Here is a 25,904-nt window from a genome sequence, read left to right as displayed (position 1 = left end):
CAATTAATTGAGCCACACCAACCAGAACCCTGAGAAACATTTTAGAAAATTTTGCATCAGATGTCTTCTTTTTATAGTTGAATAAAGCCTACATATTATTTTTAATTTAATTTTTTAATTAAAGTTAAATCAGAGATTGCATTCAATATTATTTTTTATTAGTTTCAGGTGTACAGCATAGTGGTTAGACAATTATATACTTTACAAAGTGTTTCCCTCAATATTTCCAGCACCCAACTGGCATCATACTTAGTAATTACAATATTATTGATTATATTATCTATGCTGTGCTTTACATTCCCATGAGAGTTTTGTAACTACCAATTTATACTTTTCAATCCCTTCACGTTTTTCAGCTAGTCCCCCCCATAAACATCAGTTTGTTCTCTGTATCTATGAGTCTGTTTCTGTTTTGTTTGTTTGTTTGTATTCTTTAGATTACACATATAAGAGAAATTATACACTATTTGTCTTTCTCTGACTGACTTATTTCACTTAGCATAATAACCTCTAGGTCCATCCATGCTGTCTCAAATAAGCCTATATGTCTTGCCTGAGGGCATTGTTCACTTTGAAGTTTATTTCAATAATTTAATATAACTTGAAATCTTTTCTTAAAATTGAGATATAATTGACATATAACATTATATTAGTTTCAAGTGTACAGCATAATGATTAGATAATGTGTATATATTATGAAATGATCACCACTATAAATCTAGTTAACATCTATTGCCACACATAGCTACAAATTTTTTTTCTTGTGATGGGAACTTTTAAGATTTCCGGTCTTAGCAACTCTCTACTATATACAGCAGTATTATAACTATAGTCACTATGAATGAATTCTTTTTTTTTTTTAATCTTTATTGTTTAGATTATTACAGTTGTTCCTCTCTCCCCCCCCCCCATAGCTCCCCTGCACCCGGTTCCCACCCCACCCCACACCACCCCATGCCCTTAGGCCCCCCCCACTGTCCTCATCCATAGGTGTATGATTTTTGTCCAGTCTCTTCCCGCACCCCCAACACCCCTTTTCCCCTGAGGATTGTCAGTCCACTCCCTTTCTATGCCCCTGATTCTATTATATTCACCAGATTATTCTGTTCATCAGATTTTTTATTCACTTGATTTTTAGATTCACTTGTTGATAGATATGTATTTGTTGTTCATAATTTTTATCTTTACCTTTTTCTTCTTCTTCCTCTTCTTACAGAATACCTTTCAGCATTTCATATAATACTGGTTTGGTGTTGATGAACTCCTTTAGCTTTTTCTTATCTGTTAAGCTCTTTATCTGCCCTTCAATTCTAAATGATAGCTTTGCTGGGTAGAGTAATCTTGGTTGTAGGTTCTTGCTATTCATCACTTTGAATATTTCTTGCCACTCCCTTCTGGCCTGCATAGTTTCTGTTGAGAAATCAGCTGACAGTCATATGGGTGCTCCCTTGTAGGTAATTAACTGTTTTTCTCTTGCTGCTTTTAATATTCTCTCTTTGTCTTTTGCTCTTGGCATTTTAATTATGATGTGTCTTAGTGTGGTCCTCTTTGGATTCCTTTTGTTTGGGGTTCTCTGCGCTTCCTGGACTTGTAAGTCTATTTCTTTCACCAGGTTGGGGAAGTTTTCTGTCACTATTTCTTCAAATAGGTTTTCAGTATCTTGCTCTCTCTCTTCTTCTGGCACCCCCATAATTCTGATGTTGGTACACTTGAAGTTGTCCCAGAGGCTCCTTACACTATCTTCATATTTTTGGATTCTTTTTTCTTTTTGCTTTTCCGGTTGGGTGTTTTTTGCTTCTTTGTATTTCAAATCTTTGACTTGATTATTGCGATCCTCTAGTCTGCTGTTGGATCTCTGTATATTATTTTTTATTTCAGTCAGTGTATGCTTAATTTCTAGTTGGTTCTTTTTCATATCCTCGAGGGTCTCGCTAAATTTATTGACCTTTTCTAGAAAATTCTTGAAAAACCTTATAACCGTGGTTTTGAACTCTATATCCAGTCGTTTGCTTTCTTCTATTTGTGACCTGTTTCTTTGTCTCTGCATTTTGGCTGGTTCCCTGAGTTGACAGAGTAGCTTTGTGTGCTAGGTGTCTTATAGGGCCCAGTGGCTCAGCCTCCCCAGTTACCTGAGGTGGACACTCTTGGTGCACCCCTTTGTGGGCTGTGTGCACAGTCTTGTTGTAGTTAAGCCTTGATTGTTGTTGGTATCACTGGGAGGTATTGACCTCCAGGCCAGTTGGCTGTGAGGATCAGCTGTGTCTACGCTGGGAGAACTTCTGTGCTGGAGACACCCTTATGAGGCAAGACTTGCTTCAGTGGGGCTTTGGTGCTCACTGAGTCTGCCCCCTGAGTGTGTCCCTTATGAATCTGAGGCATTGTAATCTGGATGGTCCCACTCTGACCACTGGGTACACTGGCTCTTGGATCTCCAAGGAGGTACTACTTTAGTCTCTGCCTGAGGCCACCCAGCAGGAGCTACAGAGAGATCTGCAAATTCCTCTTCTTTGTTTGGGTTTTGGAGGTGCCCAGATGAGGCCCAGCTGTGAAGCAGTGCAAGCTGCTGTGGGGCCTTGGGCCTTCTTTTGGATGTTCTGGGTCTCTCTGACTCAGCTGCAGTTTGTTAGGTAATTTTAGATTTCAAAGGACCAGGCCATTCATATGCAAAAGCCTCTGCGCACAGCTTGGATGGGGCGGAGTCTCAGGGCGGAGCAAACAGCAATGGCTTCCTGTCAGCCCTGCCCTAAGAGGCCCCTGGGTCACAGTGTCCCGCGGTAATCGCTGCAAGTACCTCTGAGAGAAAGCCGCCCTCGAGTTCCTTCTGCTGCCAGACAGTCCAGTTTCTCCCCATATGAGTCTGGGTCCCCAGAGTCTCACCTGGAACTGGAGTTCAGAGCGGTTGGGAGCTTGTGTCTCCCTCCGGCTTGAAAAAGCCAGCTGTGTACTCAGTTGCCAGCCCTCTCCACGCGCGCGCCTCCGTACCTCTGCCTTCCGCACCTCCTCTGAGTCTCAGTGTGCTTTTCTCTTTCCTTCTAGTTGTAGAATTTCCATTCAGCCAATCTTCCTGTGGTTCTGGATGATGTCTGTTTTGTCTTTTAGTTGTAGTTTTGAAGTTGTTGTGCGAGGCGGCAAGTTCAGGTTTTTATCTATGCCGCCATCTTGGTTTCTCCCCTGAATGCGTTCTTATTTAGTTCCGTACTGCTTTTTTTTAAATCCTCACTCGAGAATATTTTTTCCATTGATTTTCAGACAGAGTGGAAGGAGGAGCGGGGAGAGAGAGAAAGAGAAACATGGATGTAAGAGAGACATGGATGTAAGATCAGTTGCCTCCTGCACACGCCCTGACCCGGTCCAGGGATCAAACCCGCCACCCTTTGCATCTGTGGGCCGATGCTCCAACCACTGACCCAATACTACATTTAAAAAAAATATTTTATTGAATTTTTACAGAGAAAAAGGGAGTGGGATAGAGAGTTAGAAACATCGATGAGAGAGAAACATCAACCAGCTGCCTCCTGCACACCCCTTGCTGGGGATGTGCCCGCAACCAATGTACATGCTCTTGACCAGAATCGAACCTGGGACCCTTGAGTCTGCAGGTCGACGCGCTATCCACTGCACCAAACGGGTTAGGGTGCAATACTACATTTTTATTTTATGTTTTCTTTTAATTTTTTGCTGTTTTTTATTCTTTTAGCTTTTTTAGGATCACCACTAGAGGGGTGAGCACAGGCCTTTACTAAGTGATTTACATTCATTATCTCATTTAATTCTTTGAGGCAGGTTTTAATGTCCTCATTTTATAGACGAAGAATATGAGTCTTATAAAAATGAATTTGCTTATTCAAAGTCAGTGACTATGGGAGCAGCTGAAACTTGCGCAAGGTCCATCTGACTTTGGACTCATAACTCTTAACTACTTGATACTACTTTTTCTGTATTATGGGCTATATGTGAGGTAAGACTGAAATACATGGACAGTGAATCATTTAACTAAGAAAGCATTAATATGTCAGTGTCCTTGCTGCCTCTTTTGATTAGGGTTAACTTTGACTACCCTGTCACTAATTCTGAACTTCCAATTAGTTTTAAAGTTTCCTTTATTCTACAGGTACCATGTTTCCAATCCATTCCATTCCATTCTTTCTATTGCCATTGTTGCTGACCTAATTAAATATTGACCACCTTAACCTAGACCAGTGATGGCGAACCTATGACACGTATGTCAGCACTGACACGCATAGCTATTTCTGATGACACGCGGCCGCTGAGGCGGCCGCATGCCGAGGATGAAACATTTGCGAAATAATGTTTTTTCCTCAAAGTGACACACTTCCCGAGTTATGCTCAGTTTTTTGGCGAAGTTTGACACACCAAGCTCAAAAGGTTGCCCATCACTGACCTAGACTATTACAGTATCTTTCTAATTTTTCTCCCTGACTTTTGTTTTATTTGACAACTTTCATATAACTACCAAATTATCATTCTAAGAACATAGACCAAATGGCTCCCCTCTCCTGTTCCCAAGTCTTTAGTTGCTTTCTATTGTACATAGAATAAAATCTTTACACCTTGACTTGGCATTCAAACCCATTTACAGTGTGTCCTGAGTCTTTCTGACTTTATCTCTCACTAAATAAAAGCCATCTGCCTACCTTGCTCTTCAGCTACATTATTCTACTCTCCTTTATTAAGATAGTTTGTTTGCTTTCTTCTTTCATTTAAGCATTTTTTCTTTATCTTAACTCTTCTAGAACTCTTAGATCTCATCATAGAAACTATTTTCTGTTTGCCCTATACTTCCTTGTTCTGTGTTCTTATTTTACTGCACCTATAAAATCTGCTTTGTGCTGTCCCTTAGTATATGCATTTTTATGTTCCTTTCTACTTAAATTGTGGGCATTCATGTTCATTTGTATGTTCCCCACAATGCCTTGGCTATAGTAGGAACTCAGTAAATGTTACTCTTAATTTGACAGTCAGGACAGTATTAGATATTACTAGAGTATATATGATCAATTACAAAATAAATTCCGTAGAGAAACTATTAGGAGTTTAAACAGAGTGATTACTACAGATTAGGATGGGCAAAAAGAGATTTTATTGAGGAAATTTAGGTTAAATATTAAATCATAAAATTTAAGGTAAACTGAAAATTGAAGAGTTTAGGAAATGAGTAACTTCTAATATTTTGATTTGTTTCACTTTATTAGAAGTAGCCATAGTATGTTTAATAATGCTAAGCCTATATATATGGAGGAGGAAATATACTACTTTTGTTTCTTCAATTCTTTTTTTTTTTTACTCTACCCCCAAGGCCACCTTTATTTTTTATTTATTTATTTTTAAAAAAATATATTTTATTGATTTTTTACAGAGAGGAAGAGAGAGGGATAGAGAGTTAGAAACATCGATGAGAGAGAAACATCGATCAGCTGCCTCCTGCACACCCCCTACTGGGGATGTGCCCGCAACCAAGGTACATGCCCTTGACCGGAATCGAACCTGGGACCCTTGAGTCCACAGGCCGACGCTCTATCCACTGAGCCAAACCGGTTTCGGCTGTTTCTTCAATTCTTGAGAATTCCCCTAAACATTTTCAACAGTGATACCTCTAACCAGATAATTGGTGTCAAGTGACATTTTAAAAAAAGGAAAAAACACTTTTAGTTTACAATAAAGTAGTGCTTCAATTGAAGTTACATCACTTCTTTTTTTTTTAAAAAAATTTTCATTTATTGATATTTTTAGAGAAAGAGGTAGATAGAAAGAGGAAAAGAGAAAGAAACATTGATTTGTTGTTCCACTTATTTATGCATTCATTGGTTGTTTCTTGTATGTGCTCTGAGCAGAGATCAAACCCGCAACCTTGGTTTATCAGGATGACGCTCTAACCAGATTAGCTACCCAGCCCAGGCACTCACTACATGACTTCTTTATTCCTATTTCATTAAGGCATTTTATGTAGGTGTGACTGTAGATTGCCAGATAAAGAGTGTAATGTTAATTGGCCATGGAAGATGTCAGAAAAATGACACAACTTATATATCATTTATAATTGCAAATTTGTAACTTCATATCAAATTTCTTATTCTTAAAATTCACTTTTCTTTCCTTATACTGGCCATTGATGTCATAATATAGAAGGAACTGTTTTTGGTGTACCCAGAATTTTTTTTAAGAAGTCTTTGGCCCTAACACTTATTTGAGAAAACCAGATAGTACATTATTTCCAGAACCTGATGAGTTAGCATTTTTGAATAAAATATTAAATAGATTAGCAAATGTGCTAACATTTTACTCTTTCTTATAAGCATTTTATAATTTTTATAACATAATGAGTGTATTATGTGCTAATATTTTCCTCTTTCTTCTAAGTATTTTATAATTTATATAACATAATGTATTACCTTTAATTGTAACATTTTAATTTTGTTATTTGTGATTTTTGTTTTATACTGCAGTTATACTTCTTTAGTATACTTGACTTACCTGTTAGATTTAATGTATAGTCAATTTTAAATATAATTGATGGGCTCTAGTTGGTTTTGCTCAGTGGATAGAGCATCAGCCTGCAAACTGAAGGGTCCTGGGTTTGATTCCGGTCAAGGGCACATGCCTGGATTGTGGGCTCGATCCCCAGTAGGGGCGTGCAGGAGGCAACCAATTAATGATTCTCTCATCATTGATGTTTCTATCTCTCTTTCCCTCTTCCTTTCTCTCTAAAATCAATAAAAATAAATAAATAAATAAATACAATTGATGGCACGTTAGTATAATTCTTAGCTGTTTTCTTTTGTTAGAATGTATATATATATTTCTACAGTAAATTATTTACATCATTGTGAGTATAATTTAGTACCAGCATTATATTTTCTTATAATACTTCCAATTTATTATGGTTAGCAATGTGGAAAAGTTTTCGAAATTTTATGTACATGTATACACATGGAATTTAAGTAGCATTCTATTTCCTAGTTTTGCTTTTAATAATAATTTTTCAGCAATAAGTCAGTAACAGTTAATAACATAGTAGAATTAGTAATTATTGGATGTGCTTTTCTAAAAGAAAATGACTTTTCCTGCTCATCAAAAATATGTCTAAACTAGAAGCCCGTTGCACGAAGTTTCGTGCAATAGACTTTCCTTCACCTGGCTGCCAGCACCAGTTTTCCACCAGCACCAGTTTTCATCTGGCCACCCGCTGATCGAAGCGCCTCCTGAAGGCTGAGGGCGGGACTCGGAAGGCGCTCCGATGGGGGGCCGATGGGGGGCCGGTGGCCAGAGGAAAACTGGTGCCGGCAGCCACGCAATCGGCCACCGGCGTCTTCGCAGGCCCCATGGGTCCTCCCGCAGCGCCAGCCGTTTACGCCTGCGGGAGGAGCGGGGAACGGGGACTCGCGAGTCCCCGCTCCCCGCTCCTACTGCCAGCCAATCGGCCACCCTGAGTCCCGCCCCCCGCGCCTCCAGCCGGCCCAATCGTGGGCGTAGCGAAGTGATGCAATTTGCATATTGCCTTTTTATTATGTAGGATGTCTGATGTTTTTGAAGAATGTACTTTTGAAATCTAGATTTCAAAGGTGCAGATCAATAGAGATTCCAGATTTCAGAGCTGATTTTGGTGTTTACTCATAATATGACCGTAACTGAAATAAAGACATTAAGAGAAAAAGATTTATAAAGCATTGCTTTTCTTTCAGAATATGTTTTTGCTGTGAGACACTGAGTACTTTGGTCATGCTTTGTAAAGTTTGGAGCTTTTTAGAATATAGTTGAAGTATGTTTTAATATAGTAATTTTTTTTATTTTAAGAAATCTTTACTAAGGACAATGCTGTTTATGTATTCTGATATTTGGCATTTTCCCTAGAATTTAGCCATATTGTCCTTCCTTTTAATATACAGGTAAAATTTCAGATTTAAATGAAGAGCAGAAAACATTTCTGTTGTTAAAGATGAAAACTAAATTTCCTTGGATTAGTGGCACTAATCAGCACATTACTTAGGTATTTTCTGTGAGGATGTTGCATTTTTAGGTACCTTGAAGTTTTTAGAGCTCCCTCACAGACATGAAAATAAATTAGCTGCATTCCCTGGAGAGCTGTTAAAAAACAATTGCTAGGTATTTTGGAGGCACTGATAAAAACATTATAAACTTACTTTATGTAGTGTTATTTATAAATTTTTCTCTAATATAAATTGGATATGAAAAGTAATAGTAAAATATGAGTGAGCCATATGATGTGATATGTTTTCAGTTTAGCATAGCACTAAGGTAACTTCACAGGCCCTTCTTATTTACTTATCTATTTATTCCCACAAAGACACGTACTAATTCTTACTGAATATGTGAGCAACTCGTATTTTCCCTGTAGAATGTTATTATACCTTTATTTAATTTTTTAAATTATGAGACTGTTGAATATAGAAAGATTTGATAATCTGGACCATATCTTTGTGTTTAATGGTTTTCTTTTCTTATAACTCTTAAATATGCTGAGTGCTATATATAAAAAGTAGCTGAGAGACTATTGAATGGTACTATACTTATAGTATGTCCATTTTCTCTCTTGTGTCCATGCATCTACTCTCAAACACTATGTGCCTTGTAATTCATAAATATATTTAATGTGACTGACAGGTGTAATTCATTCAAGGAAGAAGGCCTATTAACTTGAATGAAGTGATGACTCATTTACATATGCCTTCCTTTGCCCACATTCTTTTAAGGGATGATCTTTGCTTTGAAATAGAGGAGTGGTCAGGAGTTGAGGATTGTGTGAACATTTATGTTTTTAAACTACTACTTGCCCTCTGTAACTTTTCATTAATTGATGAAATGCTTGTCTTTATTAAAGAACATTACGTTAGCTATAGTTTTATTGCAGTCAGTAAGAAAATTAGAGGATGTTGGATCATTTGACCTTTTCCTCTTTCTTCATTTTCTTTCCATTGAGAGAGAGAGGCTTGTTATTTATATATGTGTGTATACACACACACACACACACACACACACACACACACACACACAGACGTATATATATTTGAAGGACAAAGAAGACAGAAGGAATGAGGAGTTTCATAGAATATTATTAGTTTTATAGTTGAGGAAACAAGTTGGAGAGATGAAATATCTATAGAGTAAAAGGTAGCAATGCTTAGCATTTTCTTTCATTTTTGAGAATTAAGAACTTTTGATTCAGGGTTGGAAAAATGAGATAACTTACTATTTGTCTCTTCACAAGATATTCTTCAGTATCATCATCTTTTTTACCTTATCTATCAATATTCAGGTAAATAGCAGTAAAATTAAATGCTAATTCTATGGAAGATACTACCCAACATTTCTAGTGTGTTATTTTATGTAATGTTATATTTTTCTTTAACTTAAAATATGTCCATGTGAATCACAATGTGGCATTCCTATTATGGTTTCAGGTGACCTTCCCAGATACTTTTTTCCTCTGAAGGAAGTTCTTTTTTAAAACTATATTATGCAGCATAGCCTACATTTCATTACCATTTTTTTTCCGAAGGGTAAGAAATTTAATACCAAGAGACCATAAATAAGTAAAATTACTTTATTTGTAATTCTTAAATGACTCACACATTTTTCATAAAGCTTTTAATAAACACTATAGCTCTTACAAGAAGAATAGAGAGTAACAATTTTTTTTTTTAATTTAAAGCACAGTCTGAATAATTTAAATAAGTTGAAATTAGTTGACATGTCTGATACTCAGAAGTGAAAACGTTGGCTGTCTTGTAGTAATCAATGCATAGCTACAGCTGGTTGAAGGGGACCAAATCCATTGAAGAGGCGATTTGGTTCCATTTTACCAGCTCTAGCAAAGCATTGCAATGCTGTTAGTTAGGGCTATAAAACAGTTAAAATGCTTTTTATTTGTAAAATTATGGTTATGGACCTTTTACAAAAGTTAGATTCTCATATCAGTTCTTTAGTCATTGAATGTACATTTTTCTATTTTGAAGGCACTTTTCCTACTATTTCCTGCTCTAAAAGTGAAAAGTCTTTATCCTTCAACATGTTGTTAATGCATTAAGGAATTATCAGTGTGCATTTTTGTTTTTAACACCTTACTTAATTTTTAAATGTAGACAATAACATGTTTCGAAACCAACAACATTTAAAGGAACAAATAGATCTTGATGCATTTCAGAGTAATGTTTTATATTTCTCTCTACGCAGTAAACCAAGTAAGTAACCTAACAGGTTTGGAAAGAGTACTGTTAATCACACCTTTCTGCCGCCCCTGCCTTTTTTTTCTTTCTTTTTTTTAAAATTCTCAATGAAGAAAGGAAAGAAAGAAGTGAACATTGATCGGTTGCCTCCTGTTAAGTGCCTTGACTGGGGATCAAACCCGAAACCTAGGTATGTACCCTTATTGGGAGTCGAACCTGTGACCTGCCGGTATATGGGACATTGCTCCAACAAACTGAGCCACACCAGCCAAGGCACCTTGCTTTTTTTAGTATTATACTGGAGGACTAATAGCAAGTTGCTGACTAAGGTTGGAAGAATATGAGTGGCCTTAAGAAAGTACCTCTGCCCTTTGGTTTATAAATAGATTGCATGTGTATTCAAGTGTATTACTTGGATTTGTATTGAGAGGAACTACCATACATGCCAGCTTATTTTTCTTTGTTTTTACTTATGTAGTATTACAAATCATAGATTAGTAATAATTTAACCTTTTTAAGAGTCTACTTCTTTGACAGAATTCTCTGTACAGATTGCCTAGTTATTCCTCATTATCAGTTTAATAATAATACATTGAATTGTGGCTACAATCCATAAATTTGAGTATTAAAATCTACCATTAAAACTCAGTCTAGCAATTTTTGTTAATAATATAACTTCAGTGTTGCATTTCAATATCAGGTAGGGAAGTCTTCTGAAACATACTTGATTAAAATAAAAGTTTGAGAAATTATAGTTTGCCTGTAAAAAAAGTAAGTGAAATATAAAGAGTAAGGAAATAATTACTGTTCTGAACTAAACTGGGAGAAGGTCAATAATTCAGGCAATATTCAAATAATTTTCATATTAAGTATATTCTGCATCTGTTGGTTAGTAAGTGTCATGCCGTGTTGAAATTAATGTAACTACAATTTTCCCATATTTTATTCTAATAGAAGTGAAACAGGTGCTAAATTGCCTGGACTTAAGTGCTGAAGATAGCAGTAAAACTGGCTTCTATTTTTACTAGTTATATGGGAGCTGTTTAGCAGATCCAGTTGCTCAAGTGTGCTTTTGGATGGCAGTTCAGTTTCATATACTGGCCATATCGGGGCAAGGAGAGGCCATGGGAAAAAAATAGTACAGCATTTGATAATGTCAGCATCTGTTATCCCTGTCAGAGAGACAGTTGAAATGTTTGAGTTACACCAGTGTCAGCAGATGCCCAGAGTTTAATATGTACTCAGTTAAAAATGAACAGCTGACCTAAGTGATGAATGTGACATTTTAGAGTGATTGAAAATACTCTTAGATATGTTAAGTTAAACTTGTAAGCACCAGAATCAGTATATAATTTTACTTTTTAAAATGAATAACCGATGCTGTCATTTTATTTTCTAAGGATTATACTCAATACTATAATCATAAGATTATTAGATACTGGGATGATTTAAATTAATTAAAAGCTTTTATACCTATAGAATAATGAATATAATTCTTTATTATAAAACATGGGTATAGTAATACCCTTTGAATAGTTTTATAGAGGAACCTCTACTTTTGAGGTGTATATTTTGAGATTTTGAGATTTAGGGCATGCACAGTTAAATGGAATTATGAAGCATTGCCATCTTTTTGTGGATGATTAGAAAGAAGGTTTATGCTTAAGTGTTAAGCTTTGAGTTATTTTTTCTTTGAAATACAGAATTTTAAAATTATGAGCTTTTTATAATTTTCAATAAACATGCAATAACTTACATGATATATCTAATAGATTCATTCTCTCATTTTTTTCTAATCTGATAAAATGAAAATCAACTTTGACAATTAACTACCTGGTAGTCTTATTAAACAGAGAAAATTATAGTCACCTTATAGCTATTTATACTAATTTGTGACAGAAATTTAAAAATATTATTATACTTTTTTTACATGACTAAATATGCCAGTTGAAATAATACTTCTAATAATAAATGATTAGAATATTAATATTTTTAATGTAAGTCTATCATAGTAGCTAAAATAGATACTGCTTATTAATTAAGAGCTTATTTATAATTTTTATTAACATATAAATATAATACAAAATATATTTTGTATAAAATATGGAAGCATTTTGATATCTCTAACATACAGTATATAGTAGGTCTTTGATGTTTATAAAAATTGACTTGTAATTGCATAGTACCATTAAAAGAAGGTTGTTCTGCCCTAGCTGATTTGGCTCAGTGGATAAAGTTTTGGCCTATGGACTAAAGGGTCCCAGGTTTGATCCCAGTCAAGGGCACATTCCTGGGTTGCCAGCTCGATCCCCAGTGGGGGGTGTGCAGGAGGCGGCCAATCAATGATTCTCTCTCATCATTGATGCTTCTATCTCTCTCTTCCTCTCCATTCCTCTCTGAAATCAACAAAAAAAATATTTTTAAAAAATAAAAGAAGGTTGTTCTATTTGTATAAATTGTGTTCTTGACTATAGTGTTTTCATTTTGAGTGCCTCCTTTGGATAAAATAAATTCAAGGATAATACAGATAATAAATTAATTTATTTTAAATATTTGGCAGTCTGTTTCCAATGTGCTCTGTTGACTTATAGCTGTAACCCAGAATTTTGTCATTTTTCTTGCATAAATCTTACATTTTAATTTATTCTAAGTACTAACTTAGCATAAAGACATGATAAACTTGAGAATGATAAGGATAACTTTTTTCCTTTGAGAGTATGATTTTACTTAAAATATAGTCTTTTAAAATTATGACTATGTTTATAGTTTTCAAAAAAGAAAACCTAAAGCAAAAGCTTGCTTCAAAAAATTCTCTAATATTATTAAATTATAAATTTATAAAATTATAAAGAATAGCTGTTAAAATGTAAATGAAATCATCTTTTGTTGTATCTTTTCTTAATAAATCAGTCAACCCTATTAATGTGATATACTTAAATTAAGATCAAATTGTGGAAACAGAAAATAGGTCATGTGTATATCTCATTCTTTTGTGCTAGTAATACTTTTTTTGGTGTTCAAATATTCATGTAAAAGAATATATTAATCATGTGAGTACTAGATTTAAAAATGTATTATGTTTTAAATGTAAAAGATTTGAAAGGAGTTTCATGATAATTTTAAATCTATTTCAGTAGAGTTTTTTTCTTCACAAAATATAAATCTTAGTGACATTTAGTTTTCATCTATAAACAGTAGGTACATTTTATGATGTTATTATTCCCAAAGGTCATCTCTTTGATTCTAGGTTAATATACCATATGAAGGTCATTCACATAGAAAGAAGCAAGGGCTTCTTTTAGCTGCAGTTTATTTTCCTCTTGGCGTTTTAGTGCCTACCAAAAATACATACTTCTTTACATTCCATAGCATTGTATGTTCATATGGGTACATAAAGAAGTATGTACTCTGAGTAGGTATTACGAAGTTGTTAGCTGTAAAAACATGAATTGTTTTATTTTCCCATTTGTTAGTAAAACATTCAGCTTACTGATGTAGAACAATGGTAGATCATTTGTAGAGACAATCAAAGACTAAACTTCATAAAAAATTTACCTGAAGCATTGCATTAATGCCATTTATGGTTCCTTGTTGGTGGACATACACTTCTAAACATTGACCAGTTATCTGTTGTACTTTATCCTGGTTTGGTCCTTTTTGCAATAGCTTTATAGAACCAGTGGAGTTTTTACAGAGTGTGTTTCAGAAATTTATACAATCAGCCTAATATTTCTTCAGAGTCTTCAGAGTGAAATTCTTCTTATTTTGTAGTGTGCTTCTAGATCCTACAAGTAGATAGTAATTAATTTGGTACAGATTCTTTTTTTATAGACTAGTTATCTTAATAAAAACTTAACCTATCAACCAATTAGTATTTCTTCTGATATTCACCCTAAAGTTGAAATGACAATGAGAAAAACCAGATTTTTTTAGAGCAAACTGAATTTTTCTATTTTTATTTATTTTATAAAAATTTTTAAATTGAATTTTTAGAGAGGGTGAGGAAGGGAGAGGGAGAGACAGAGAAAAAGAGAGAAACATCAATTGCCTACCATAGGTGCCCCGATCAGGGATTGAACCCGCAACCTAGATATGTGCAATGATCAGGAATCAAACCTGCCACCTTTTGGTGTATGGAATGATGCTCCATCCAATTGAGCCACACTGGCCAAGGCTAAACAGAATTTTTAAAGATGATGAATTTTTTGTTAGGTTTTTTTTTTAAGGTTACAGATAAGAACTCATGATCAATTGAAAACCTCTTTGTCGTTCCTTTGTCTTCATTAGCTACTAATCTGAATTTTACATTTTACATTTTGGGTTTAATACAGTTCAAACAGAAGTATATAAATACTTAATTTTGCTGAGTTTACCTCATTTCTTTCTTTCTTTTTTTTTTTAAATATAAAGGACAACTGTCAGAACAGTTACCTTGTCCAAAGTATTACTTAAAAGAACTGAAAGGTATTAGTATTAGCACTGGGTTTTAGCTTGATCACTCATCATTAAAAGATATAATAGTTGCCTTTAATTATTGTGGTAGTAAACAGTTAATTTAAAAGAAGACTGTAAGGAATTTTCAGATTTGGGAAAGGAGGGGTAAAAAGGCAGGGAAAGAATTTCTGCAGCCTGTGATAAAAAGCTAGTGCAGCTCATAGAGAGCAAATTAGAATGTAGCAGGAGCTAGGGCAGTACTACAGCAGTTTCAGCATTGCAGCATTAGAATTTCACCATACACGTTCTGATTTATTTTTGTGGCCAACTTAGAGTATATTTTAAAAAGTGTTCTGTAATCTGCCAAGTTTCTTTCTTGACTAAATCTTTAAATAATTAATAGTTTTTAAAATTTAGCATACTTTGGGAGCAGGGTGTAATTTACTAGGGATGCAAAATCATGTAATCTGAAACAATAAAAGACTAAATCTTTAATAATATAAATGACAGTAATGGATTTGTACATTTTTGAGATAAAGAGTTACCTGCCATGATATATGAACAGCATTCCTTTTTACACTACATAAGCTCTCTAGTTGAACTGTGAAATTAGGTTTTGCCCAGATAGAATTTAACTTAACAATAAAAACATATATTGAGTCAGTAATAGGTAAGCATGCAGAAAGTCATAAATAAGCATCCTTAAAAGTACAGGCTTTGTGGTGCTCTGTTACCTGTGAGCTTAGTATCATGCAGCATTTGCAGCAGGAAGAAAGATAATGACCTAGAGAGTCACATCAGCAGCAGCCATCTCATCTTGATTGTTCCTTCACTCTATCCGCTGATTCAGCACTTCTTTTCATGAGTCCGTGAAGTCAGAGGGAAGTATCAGTGAACACAGAATCTCACCTTTTAAGATAAATTTGAAAAACAATTGAACAAACAAAAATAAATCAGCCATCTTTTCCCTCTTCCTTCCTTTACCCTTAAAAAGAAATAAACCACAGAAAAAAATTAATCAACACTGGCTGTTTGATTTAGAATGTTATATTACCAGTATTGCATAGATATGAGTAGCTTGTATCTGTTGTACAGAAAGTTAAGCAAGCAAGGAAGGTTGCTACAACGTCCAAGATACTGAACCTCTCTTATTTCTCAGATGAAATGCTTCGGAAGAGGGGGAAAAGTTGCAGAGCAAGTTAATTTTATCATCTAAAACAGCCGGAAAGCCAAAAAAACAAAACACACCTCACTCTCCCAACTAACCATAAACATCCATACTATTTTCCTTTGCCCATCAGAATACACTGGGTTCTTCTGACTTCTTAGGAAATAATTCTGCATCTTTCTTGCTATGAGATTTTTTTTTTTTTTTGGTGTTTCATTTCCAGGAGTAAATGGTAAATCTGTATTGAAGCTACCTTGTCATATCCAGAGGTCAAGTCTGCAAGCAAGGTCAGGATTTCCACATGGTCACTACAGAGGTTAACTTAAATTCTTCCCTCAGTGGCTACAGGCTAAACTGTTACAGCTTTATAGGCAGCTAAGCATTTGAAACATGCACTCCCAGGCAAACAGGCTCTCTTGTGCCTCTCTCTTCCCTGACCATATTTAGTCAACCATAGCAAAAAATAGTCTCCCAGCTGTCGATTGTCGATCCAAAAGCTGAGGAAGCCTCTATCTTGCTTTCTGCCTATTGATTGTTCATCCTGCGGTCCAAACACTGCTTTGCCATTTGTCCTGCCTTTTTTTTTTTTTCTTAAGCACTGCCAAATAAAGCGGTCTCTCATGTTTCCACTTACATTTCCCAGATTTTCACTGAGCTTGCGCTGAGACTGGGAAAGCCTGATGCGGCTGTCACTATACTTAGAAGCACTGCAGAGAAAATAGGAGAGAGGAAAAATATTACCCTAGCTAGAAGCAAGACAGTCTTTAGGATAAATAGAATATCTGTGCTCTCAAATTATATTTCATAACCTGAATTTTTGTTGGTTAAAAATATTATGCATAATGATATTTTGCATACTTAGAGGCCTGAAGGGATTTCGTAGTGTTATCTTTAGAGCTAGTTTTTGCTATACATGCTCTTTAAATTTAATGAATAATATTTGAATGGAAAATATGTAGAAATGGTAAGTAGAACCTGTATATTGAAGGTGGAGAAAGATCATTAAGGAAGAAGGGAGTAGTGTGTAAATGAAATTTTGGAAGTGCTACTTAAAACTTTTAATTCTGTGTCAATTTTTATTTATTTATTTTTGTAGTGCTTATGTGTAAAACAGGGTCAGGGATGCTTTTGAGTAATTGTGTACTTCTGTATTGAAACCATATATACATATATAACTATTAACATGCATTTTGTTATTAATTAAATTCTATTTCATTTTCAAATGTGAAGTGGTGTTTTTCTCTCTTCTGCATCACCATTTTTCTTTAATTTTGTGCAATAGCATTAGGCATGATCATTTCACATTTTATTACAGACTAAAATAGTCATTAACCTATATATAACTTTGGCACATAGCGTATGTCTCAAAGGAAAAATACTTTTGCTATAAATTTTAATAGCTTATTCACAATAAATTTTAACATCAAAATTTATTTTTTTAACTAAGGAGAAAAAATATTAATTAGAACATCAAATCCAACAGACCTATGGAGATAAATTTTAAGATCTTATAAACCTAAAAATGTCCAAGAGAAACCAACTATGCCTTGTTCTTACTTTAAGTACTGATTCAGTTTAGAATCAAGAAAAACCATTATCAGTTTTCTAAGTTCATTCTCTTACAAGGAAGTTTGTCCTTGACACTGTTTTTGTCTTTAACATTTAATACCATAGCAGTCAAGCTTATGTAGATATTTGGTAAATTTAAAGAGCCAGCTTTCATAGTTATTGAAATAATTTTACACACTGTGAGTGAGAAGGTGACACATGTCTCAGAGTGTAAGATGGGTTAATTTTCAGGTTTCTACATTATCCTAGATTTGTTAACCATTTTGTAGCAGTGAAAGTCCCCCTCCCCCCTTTTTTTCAGCAAGCACATATAATGTATTAAGTGTAAGGAATTTTTCAAAGCCCTTTTTTAATTTTCATAACAACCCTATGAGATAGGATTTGTGATTCTCACATTTTATAGGTGAGGAAATTGAGGCATAGAAGTTAAGTAATCTGCTCAAGTCACCAGATGTTCAGTTTGCTACAGCTATAATTTGAACCCAGATAGTTTGGCTACAGACTCCCAAAGCTCTTAACCACTGTTCTTTGCTGCTGCTCTATATTGTAATAATGAAATCAGTTAGTGAATTATACTTTTTGGGACTGGAACATACACCAAAAATATAATGTTGCTAATATCCTTTCTTCAGTATATTCAGAAAGATGATTGTTTACTTGACTATTTGTTCCATTCAACAAAACTGTGAGCTCCTTATCCTACATGTTCAAAAGAGATATAAAGATAAGTAAAATGGGGTTCCTTGCTTATCGCAAGGAAGGAGAAATAAGCCCAAGCTGGTTTGGTTCAGTGGACAGAGTGACAGCCTGTGGACCAAAGGGTCCCGGATTTGATTCCGGTCAAGGGCACATACCTTAGTTGCAAGCTCCTCCCCCGGAGGCAACCAATGTGTTTCTCTCACATTGATGATTCTCTCTGTCTTTTCCTCTCTCTTCCACTCTCCCTAAAAATCAATGGAAAAATATCCTCGGGTGAGGATTAACAAACAAAACAAAACAAAACAAAGAAAAAGAAAAAAAAAAGAAAGAAGGAGAAATAAGGACTCACTAGTCACGTAAGAGATCATTTTAGTGTCTTTAAGAATGATCAAGAACTTACCTCTTCTGCTGCCTGTATTGTCATTGTATATCTTTCTCATTTTGAACTAAATTCTACACTACCAAATTCCTAATTAATGAATTTAAGCTAAAATAATGAACCTTTAAATTATAGTATCCGTCAAAAAGAATTGTAGGAAAAACACACCAAAAACAGAATTTAAAAAACATTTAAGTAACAACTATTCTCTAGTTCTTTCATCTGTCTAACCTAACAAAAACCATTCATATTTATTTAAAGTGATTACTATGGATAGCATTTTGGTATATACCGTCCTAGACTTGTCTGTGTCCATTCAGAGAAGGGTAACGTATTGGACAAAAATGTGTTCAGATTATTACATACTAACCTGCTTTTAGCATGCCCAAAAGAACTTCTTGGTATTGATTAGCTTTCTCAATAAGTTCCTTTATGGATTCTGGACTAACATGCTTTAACTATTATTTGAGGGATTATTTATTAGCAATAATAACTTAGCAAGCATTTATTGAACACCTAATATGGGCTATAGTGCTATTCTAAGTCTTTTTATATTAAGTAATACTAATATGTAAGGCCTTCACAGTTTAACTATGGTTTGTTTGGAAAAATGTTGCCTATCTCTGAAGATAGATTGCAAAGCATGGCAGGCCCTAAAAATGGACTCAGAGCCATTTGACTATCACATACCACTGCAGACAGCTGCTTGTCCCCTCTGCTTCTCAGAACTCATTTGTTCATCATTCAGCAAACGTTTGAGTATTACCATGTGCCAGGGATTATGCTAGGCTCCACTATTAGTTGTTCCGGAACTTAATGCTTCTTTGGCAGTATTCACAAATGCCTGCTTAACTGGTAGTAAGATGTTATCTTTAAACCATCCATGTCCTTAACTTCTTGGAAAACAACCAGATTGAGAAGTACAAAAGAGTGCTTGAGCATTAAGGAAAATATTTCAATATCTCATATACTATATGCTCCGCAAGTGCAAGTCTATTAGCTTAATAAAATTAATTGATTTATTGAACCGGTACCACTCCCATCCCAGCAACTCTATGGGCCTCAGTGCTTGTAGCATAACACCAATCTCCTCTTAAATAACTAAGGAGCTGAAGTGAACATCTTCAGCTCCATCTCAGCAGACACCTTATATTCAGAAGAGAAGTCACTCCTTTTTTGTTTTTCTTCCTTTGAGCTATTGGCAGTGTAATATGGGAATGTACTTCTGAAACTACTAGTAGAATGGGAGATGGTGGGAAACATGATTCCATAAGAACCAACTTCTCAGGAATATAGAGAATGTTTAATAATGTGACTTAATAAAAACTTGATGGAATTAATATGAACCACACTTTATAATTTAAAACTTGTAATATTTATATATCTTGCCTACCATGGTAAAGTTGCAAATTAAGATTTTTAAGGTAGTAAGCCTAAATATTATCTTAGTGTTTTAACTTAAAAAATTTTTGCATCAAACTAATATACATACATATTTAAGTCAATACTACCACAAAGCTTATAATGAACTGTCTTTTGCTTTTATTTCTCTTCATCTCTTTGTTCCCCCCCACCAAGTAACTTATCCTATAATTTCTTAATTTATATCACTGTTTTCTTTTAATGAAATGTATTTACATTATTTTTAATACATTTTATTTTTAATAAAGCTTTTTTCCACATGATTTAATACTTGCATCTTTAAAATTGTCCAAGAATCATAAAACTTCTATAAATTCTGTTTCTCACATAGCCAAATGCGTAGAGTAACAGACAATGTATGGCATTAGTATCATGATTATCCAAATCTGAACATTCAGTAGTATGATGTTATACTAATATTTTTCCCCATTAAGAATCTGAGTCAAAGTCTACAGAATATCTAGTATTTTGTTTGAATCCACTGAATGAGGAGGATTAGAATCCTTTTAATTATTGAAAGCAAACTAAAGTAGGAAACCTTAGCCTTTATGAGGTTCATGAATGTGATTTAGGGGTTTGTAGACTCAAAATTATAGGTTAAGATTTTTATGGGAATTTCTCAGAGCAGGAGAGTCCAAAGCTTTCCATAGATTTCCAAAGAAGTCTGTCATGCCTAAACAGTGATTGTAACTTCAGCACAGCTACTGAAGGGTGTCTTTAAGCTGTGAGTCTCATTATACTTTGGATCATAAACCTGTTTAAAATCTGAGAAAAGCTATAAATTTTCAAATTGGGGTACAATTTTTGAGGTTCTTGGATCCTCCAAAACCTATTCTCAGACTTCTTGGACTTGCTCTGTGGGATTCATAAACCACTGCCATTAAGGAAACATGTTCTGGCTCATATTAGGCCTTAATCTCATTATTTTAGAGACTTACAGTTTCATTTACACATATTCTGCACCTTCAGACTCTTTCTCTATACGTTTCTGACATTACTCTATTTCAAATTTTTATCTCACATACTAGAGGCCTGGTGCATGAGTTTGTGCACCAGTGGGGTCCCTTGGCCTGGCCTGCGGGATCAGGTCGAAACCGGCTCTCTGACATCCCCCGAGGGGTCCCGGATTGTGAGAGGGTGCAGGCCAGGCAGAGGGACCCCACCGGTGCATGATCCGGGCCGGGGAGGGATGCAGGAGGTTGGCCAGCTGGGGAGGGACCGCGGGAGGGCTCCAGGGTGTGTCCGGCCCGTCTCGCTCAGTCCCAATCAGCTGGACCCCAGCAGCAAGCTAACCTACCGGTCATAGCTTCTGCCCCCTGGTGGTCAGTGCACGTCATAGTGAGTGGTTGAGCGGCCTTAACATATCATTAGCATATTACGCTTTGATTGGTTGAATGGCCGACTGAACACTTAGCATATTAGGCTTTTATTATATAAGATATCATCTTAGGTAATATATATCTTACTATTACTTCTTTACCTTTTATACCCTATTGGAACAATTTTAAAAGCTTTTATTTCCTGTGTTTACTGTCTTTTTTAATCTGTGGAGCAGTTATCTTAGGTTATAGTCTTAAAAAAGAACAATTAGTGGATAAATATGTTAAGGGAAATTTTTTTCCAAATAGCCAAGATCTGAAAACAGCCCAAGTGCTCATTAGTAGATGTGTGGATAAAAAAGCTGTGGTACATTTATACACAATGGAATATTACTGGCTGTAAAAAAAATCACACCAAACCTAGAAATCTTACCTTTTGTGACAACATGGATGAACTTGGAGATCATTATGTTAAGTGAAATAAGCTTATCAGAGAAAGACAAATATCACTTATATGTGGAATCTAATGAACAAAATAAACTAACAACTAAAGTGGAGACAGACTCATGGATACAGAGAACAGACTGACGGGGACTGATGAAAGAAGATGAAGGGATTAAGCAAAAAAGCATACATTTATAGCACATAGACGCAGACAACAATGTGGTGATAGAGGAAAAACAGGGTGGGGGCTAGGTGGAGGTGGGCAAAGGAGGGGAAAATGGGGACAAAAACAGACTTTACTGGTGCACGATGCAGTGTTCAGATGATGTTTTATTTAGTTGTAAAATTGAAACCTGTATGGTGTTGTGAACCAGTCACCCTAATAAATTCAATTAAAAATAGAATGTAAAATTGAAAAAAAAAAAGCAATATAGATTAAAGAACAATTACTGGATAAATATGTTAAGGGAGATTTTCCCCTTAAATTATATTATGAATTTTCCACATAAAACATTCCTGTTAAGAAAAGTTACTGATGTATGTGGCAAGAAAAGTTGCTTCTAATTTTACTTTTCTTGGGGGGGGGGGGGGGGGATGAGCTAATTTTTTTCTAAGAAGCATCATTTCTTGATAATTAGCTTTCTGGCTCTTTTATGGTTTAACTAGATACCCGGTGCATGAATTTCTTGCACGGGTAGGGTCCCTAGGCCTGGCCGGTGACCAGGGCTGATCGGGGCTTTCTGGCTGCTGGCTGGAGCCTTCCTTCCCCAGCTGCTATTTGCCAGCTGGGCCTTCCTTTGTTCCGTGCCGCCCCCTGGTGGTCAGCGCATGTCATAGTGAGTGATCGAACTCCTGCTCTTCCCATCGAACTTCTGAGGGGACACTGCATATTAGCCTTTTATACATATAGATCTTGGGTGCTCTTTAGGATAACTGCCTTTTTTATTTTGGAAATACTTTGTTTCTGATTCTTAAATTTCAAATATTAGATTATAAGGACCCATTTTATGTGTTTTGACATCAGCTGGTTTTAGCATTACTAAATGACAGATTTTTAACTCTCTCTGCAGAGTTCATGTTAATCTTCAAGCTACATTAAATTTGTTTCAATTATTATTACTATTTTTTCTGCACTGGTACTTTTGTTACTTGGTTGTTTTTTATTAACTCTTCCACTAATATATACTATTCAAATTGAACCTAAGAGATTCCACAAATCATAATTGTTATCCTTATTAGGGTATATTTTTTAACCCTTCGGTATTTTTAGTCTCTCATGGTTCTTCTCTGTAGCACTCCCATTCTATTTTGATTCTGTTCTCTAGTTAGTAACAGTTTGTTTACTTCTTAAAATATTAAAATGCTGTACATTTGAGTTTTAGAAAAATTGAAATTTTTTTGTCTTCGTGCATAATATTTAAAGAGGAATATTTTCATTTGACTTAAAAGGTTTTTAAAATATTTTTTCAAAAACAACTATTTAATTAAATATCAAATTATGCAAATATAAAAATAGCATAATTTTGACTTTCAGTGCAATGCGTGTTTTACTATCTAAATTACCAAGACCATGGATTGTGGATGAGAAGAAAGATGATGGTTATACTGCCTTGCATCTGGCTGCTCTTAATAATCATGTGGAAGTGGCTGAATTGTTGGTACATCAGGTAAGAAAAGCAATTCAATAATTTTTAACAATTTTAGACCATTGCCATTCATTTATTTATTAGTTCATCAGCTACCTATTAGTATGCTACAGTAAAATCCCATGATGATGCACATTCAGAAATAGTACACATTAGTCTTCTAACACTGATTATTAAAGGGAGGCAAGGGTGTGTTTGTGTGTCCCTCAGTCCCCAGTGTTCCTTCTGCACAGTCTTCCTGGATTGGTCCAATGAAATGAGCAAAACTACAAGGGATTTTCCAGAACCACTGCCACTGTTGTGGAAGTGTCATTTAGCCACAGGACCAAGAACCATCATATTGTATCTAAGCTGATGTGGCCAGTTGCCAGCAGGTGACACCAGGCTGTAGCCAGGATCTGGGGATTCAATTCATGATTGCTGCTGGACCTGTGGAATGTGTGGCTGGATAGCAGCACACACTCACCTTAGTCATTTCATTCATTTCCAAAATAAGACAACTTAACTTTTTATGACTGAATTTTTTTGGGACCTATTTATTATAGTTTATGATGTTTTAGTATATTCAGCAAAATATTAAAAATGCTTCAATCAAGTATATGCCATATAGAAGCACTGAAGTTATTAAAAAATTATCTGTGATCCCTGACTTCAAGGAGTCAAGTTAAGAAGATGCAACAGCAGAAAAATTTAGGAGATAGTACATTATGTGCAATTAAATCCTAGATTATAAGGTAGATCCTCCATAAACTACACAAGTTTAGATAAATTATACAAGTTTAGATAAAGAAATAGTTCAAAAGTTAAACTACTTTTCCCCTGCCATTTTAAGCCTTTATTATTAAAATTAATTCTTTTAAAAGTATTGTCAATTATAATATGTTCTTTTTTATCCTAATCCAAATGGCAGACCATAAGCCAATAACACACTGTCTTTGTTATTGTTGCTTTATAGTAAGACTTAAAATCAGTTAGAGTAAGTCCTCCAACTTTGTTCTTCTTTCTCAGAATTGCTTTAATATTCTGGATCTTTTGAATGTCCATATGTATTTTAGAATCAGATTATTAGTTTCTCTTAAAAAGTCTTTCTGGGAGTTTGATTGCTCTCATACATATTAGTTTTATCTTTAAGTTTTGATGCTATTGTAAATTGTATTGTTTTTTTTTTTTAATATGTTTTTATTGATTTCAGAAAGAGGAAGTGAGAGGAATAGAAACATTAATGATGAGAGAGAATCATTGATCGGCTGCCTCCTATACACCCCCAACTGGGGATTGAGTCCGCAACCTAGGCATGTGCCCTGACCGGGAATTGAACTGTGACCTCCTGGTTCATGGGTCAATGCTCAACCACTGAGCCACACTGGCTGGGCGTAAATTACATTGTTTTAAAACTTCAATTTTGTATATTGTTAGTGTATAGAAATACAATTATTTTTTGTATATTGATCATATATCCTGTGACATTGCTTAAATTACCATTGGTCATTAGGGAAATAAATTATAATCACATTGAGATATTACTAATTATCAACTACAATAACTAAAATTAAAAAGGCCAGAAAAGCCAAGTGTTGATTAGGAGTTGGCACAAGTAGAATACACAAACATTGTTGGTGTTTTTTCAAAGCTGCCATTTTAAAACACAGTTTGGCAGTTTCTTATAAGGTTAAACATATTTCACTATACAACTAGCAATTTCACTTCGGGGTACGTATCCAAGAGAACTAAGGACACATTTCCACACAAATATTTGTAGCAGCTTTATTTATAATAGTTTCAAAGTGGAAGCAAGCTAAGTGTTCATCAGCTGGTGCCAAGATAAACAAATTATGGTACATCCATACAGTGCATACTTACTACTTTGGAAAATCTAAATGATGGAAAAGTTCAGGAAACTTGAAAAGGAAATTCCTCACTTTCTTCATTATATAAGAACTAGAGGCCCGGTGCACGAAATTCGTGCACGGGGGGGGGTCCCTCAGCCCAGCCTGCACCCTCTCCAATCTGGGACCCCTCGAGGGATGTCCGACTGCCCGTTTAGGCCTGATCAGGCCTAAACGGGCAGTCGGACATCCCTCTCACAATCCAGGACTGCTGGATCCCAACTGCTCACCTGCCTGCCTTCCTGATTGCCCCTAACCGCTTCTGCCTGCCAGCCTGATCACCCCTAACCATTTCCCTGCCAGCCTGATTGATGCTAACTGCTCCCCTGCCAGCCTGTTTGCCCCTAACTGCCCTCCCCTGTAGGCCTGGTCACCCCTAACTGCCCTCCCCTGCAGGCCTGGTCACCCCTAACTGCCCTCCCCTGCAGGTCTGGTCCCCCCCAACTGCCCTTTCCTGCAGGCCCGGTTGCCCCCAACTTTCCTCCTCTGCCGGCCTGGTTACCCCTAACTGCCCTCACCTGCAGGCTTGATCGCCCCCAACTGCCCTCCCTTGCAGGCCTGGTCCCTCCCAACTGCCTTCCCCAGCTGGCCATCTTGTGGTGGCCATCTTGTGTCCACAGGGGGGTAGCCATCTTTGACCACATGGGGGCAGCCATCTTGTGTGTTGGAGTGATGGTCAATTTGCATATTACTCTTTTATTAGATAGGATAGACATGATAAGAAAACTGCTGAGAT

At 35.6% G+C, this 25,904-nt stretch overlaps 1 protein-coding gene across 1 annotated transcript in view; it reads left to right on the top strand.

Annotated features, from left to right (window-relative positions):
* Positions 1-25,904, top strand: part of MIB1 (MIB E3 ubiquitin protein ligase 1) — a 116,616-nt gene that overhangs the window by 65,678 nt on the left and 25,034 nt on the right. Inside the window, exon 13 of the mRNA XM_079784530.1 lies at positions 23,171-23,303. Within this exon, the coding sequence (XP_079640656.1) occupies positions 23,171-23,303 (133 nt within the window). The remainder of the gene's footprint in view (positions 1-23,170; positions 23,304-25,904) is intronic.

The sequence above is a fragment of the Cnephaeus nilssonii genome, assembly GCF_951640355.1.
Source record: "Cnephaeus nilssonii genome assembly, chromosome: 11".
Classification (NCBI taxonomy): domain Eukaryota; kingdom Metazoa; phylum Chordata; class Mammalia; order Chiroptera; family Vespertilionidae; genus Cnephaeus; species Cnephaeus nilssonii.
The sequence above is the reverse complement of the archived record's forward strand: the minus strand, read 5'-3'. Positions and strand labels throughout refer to the sequence as shown.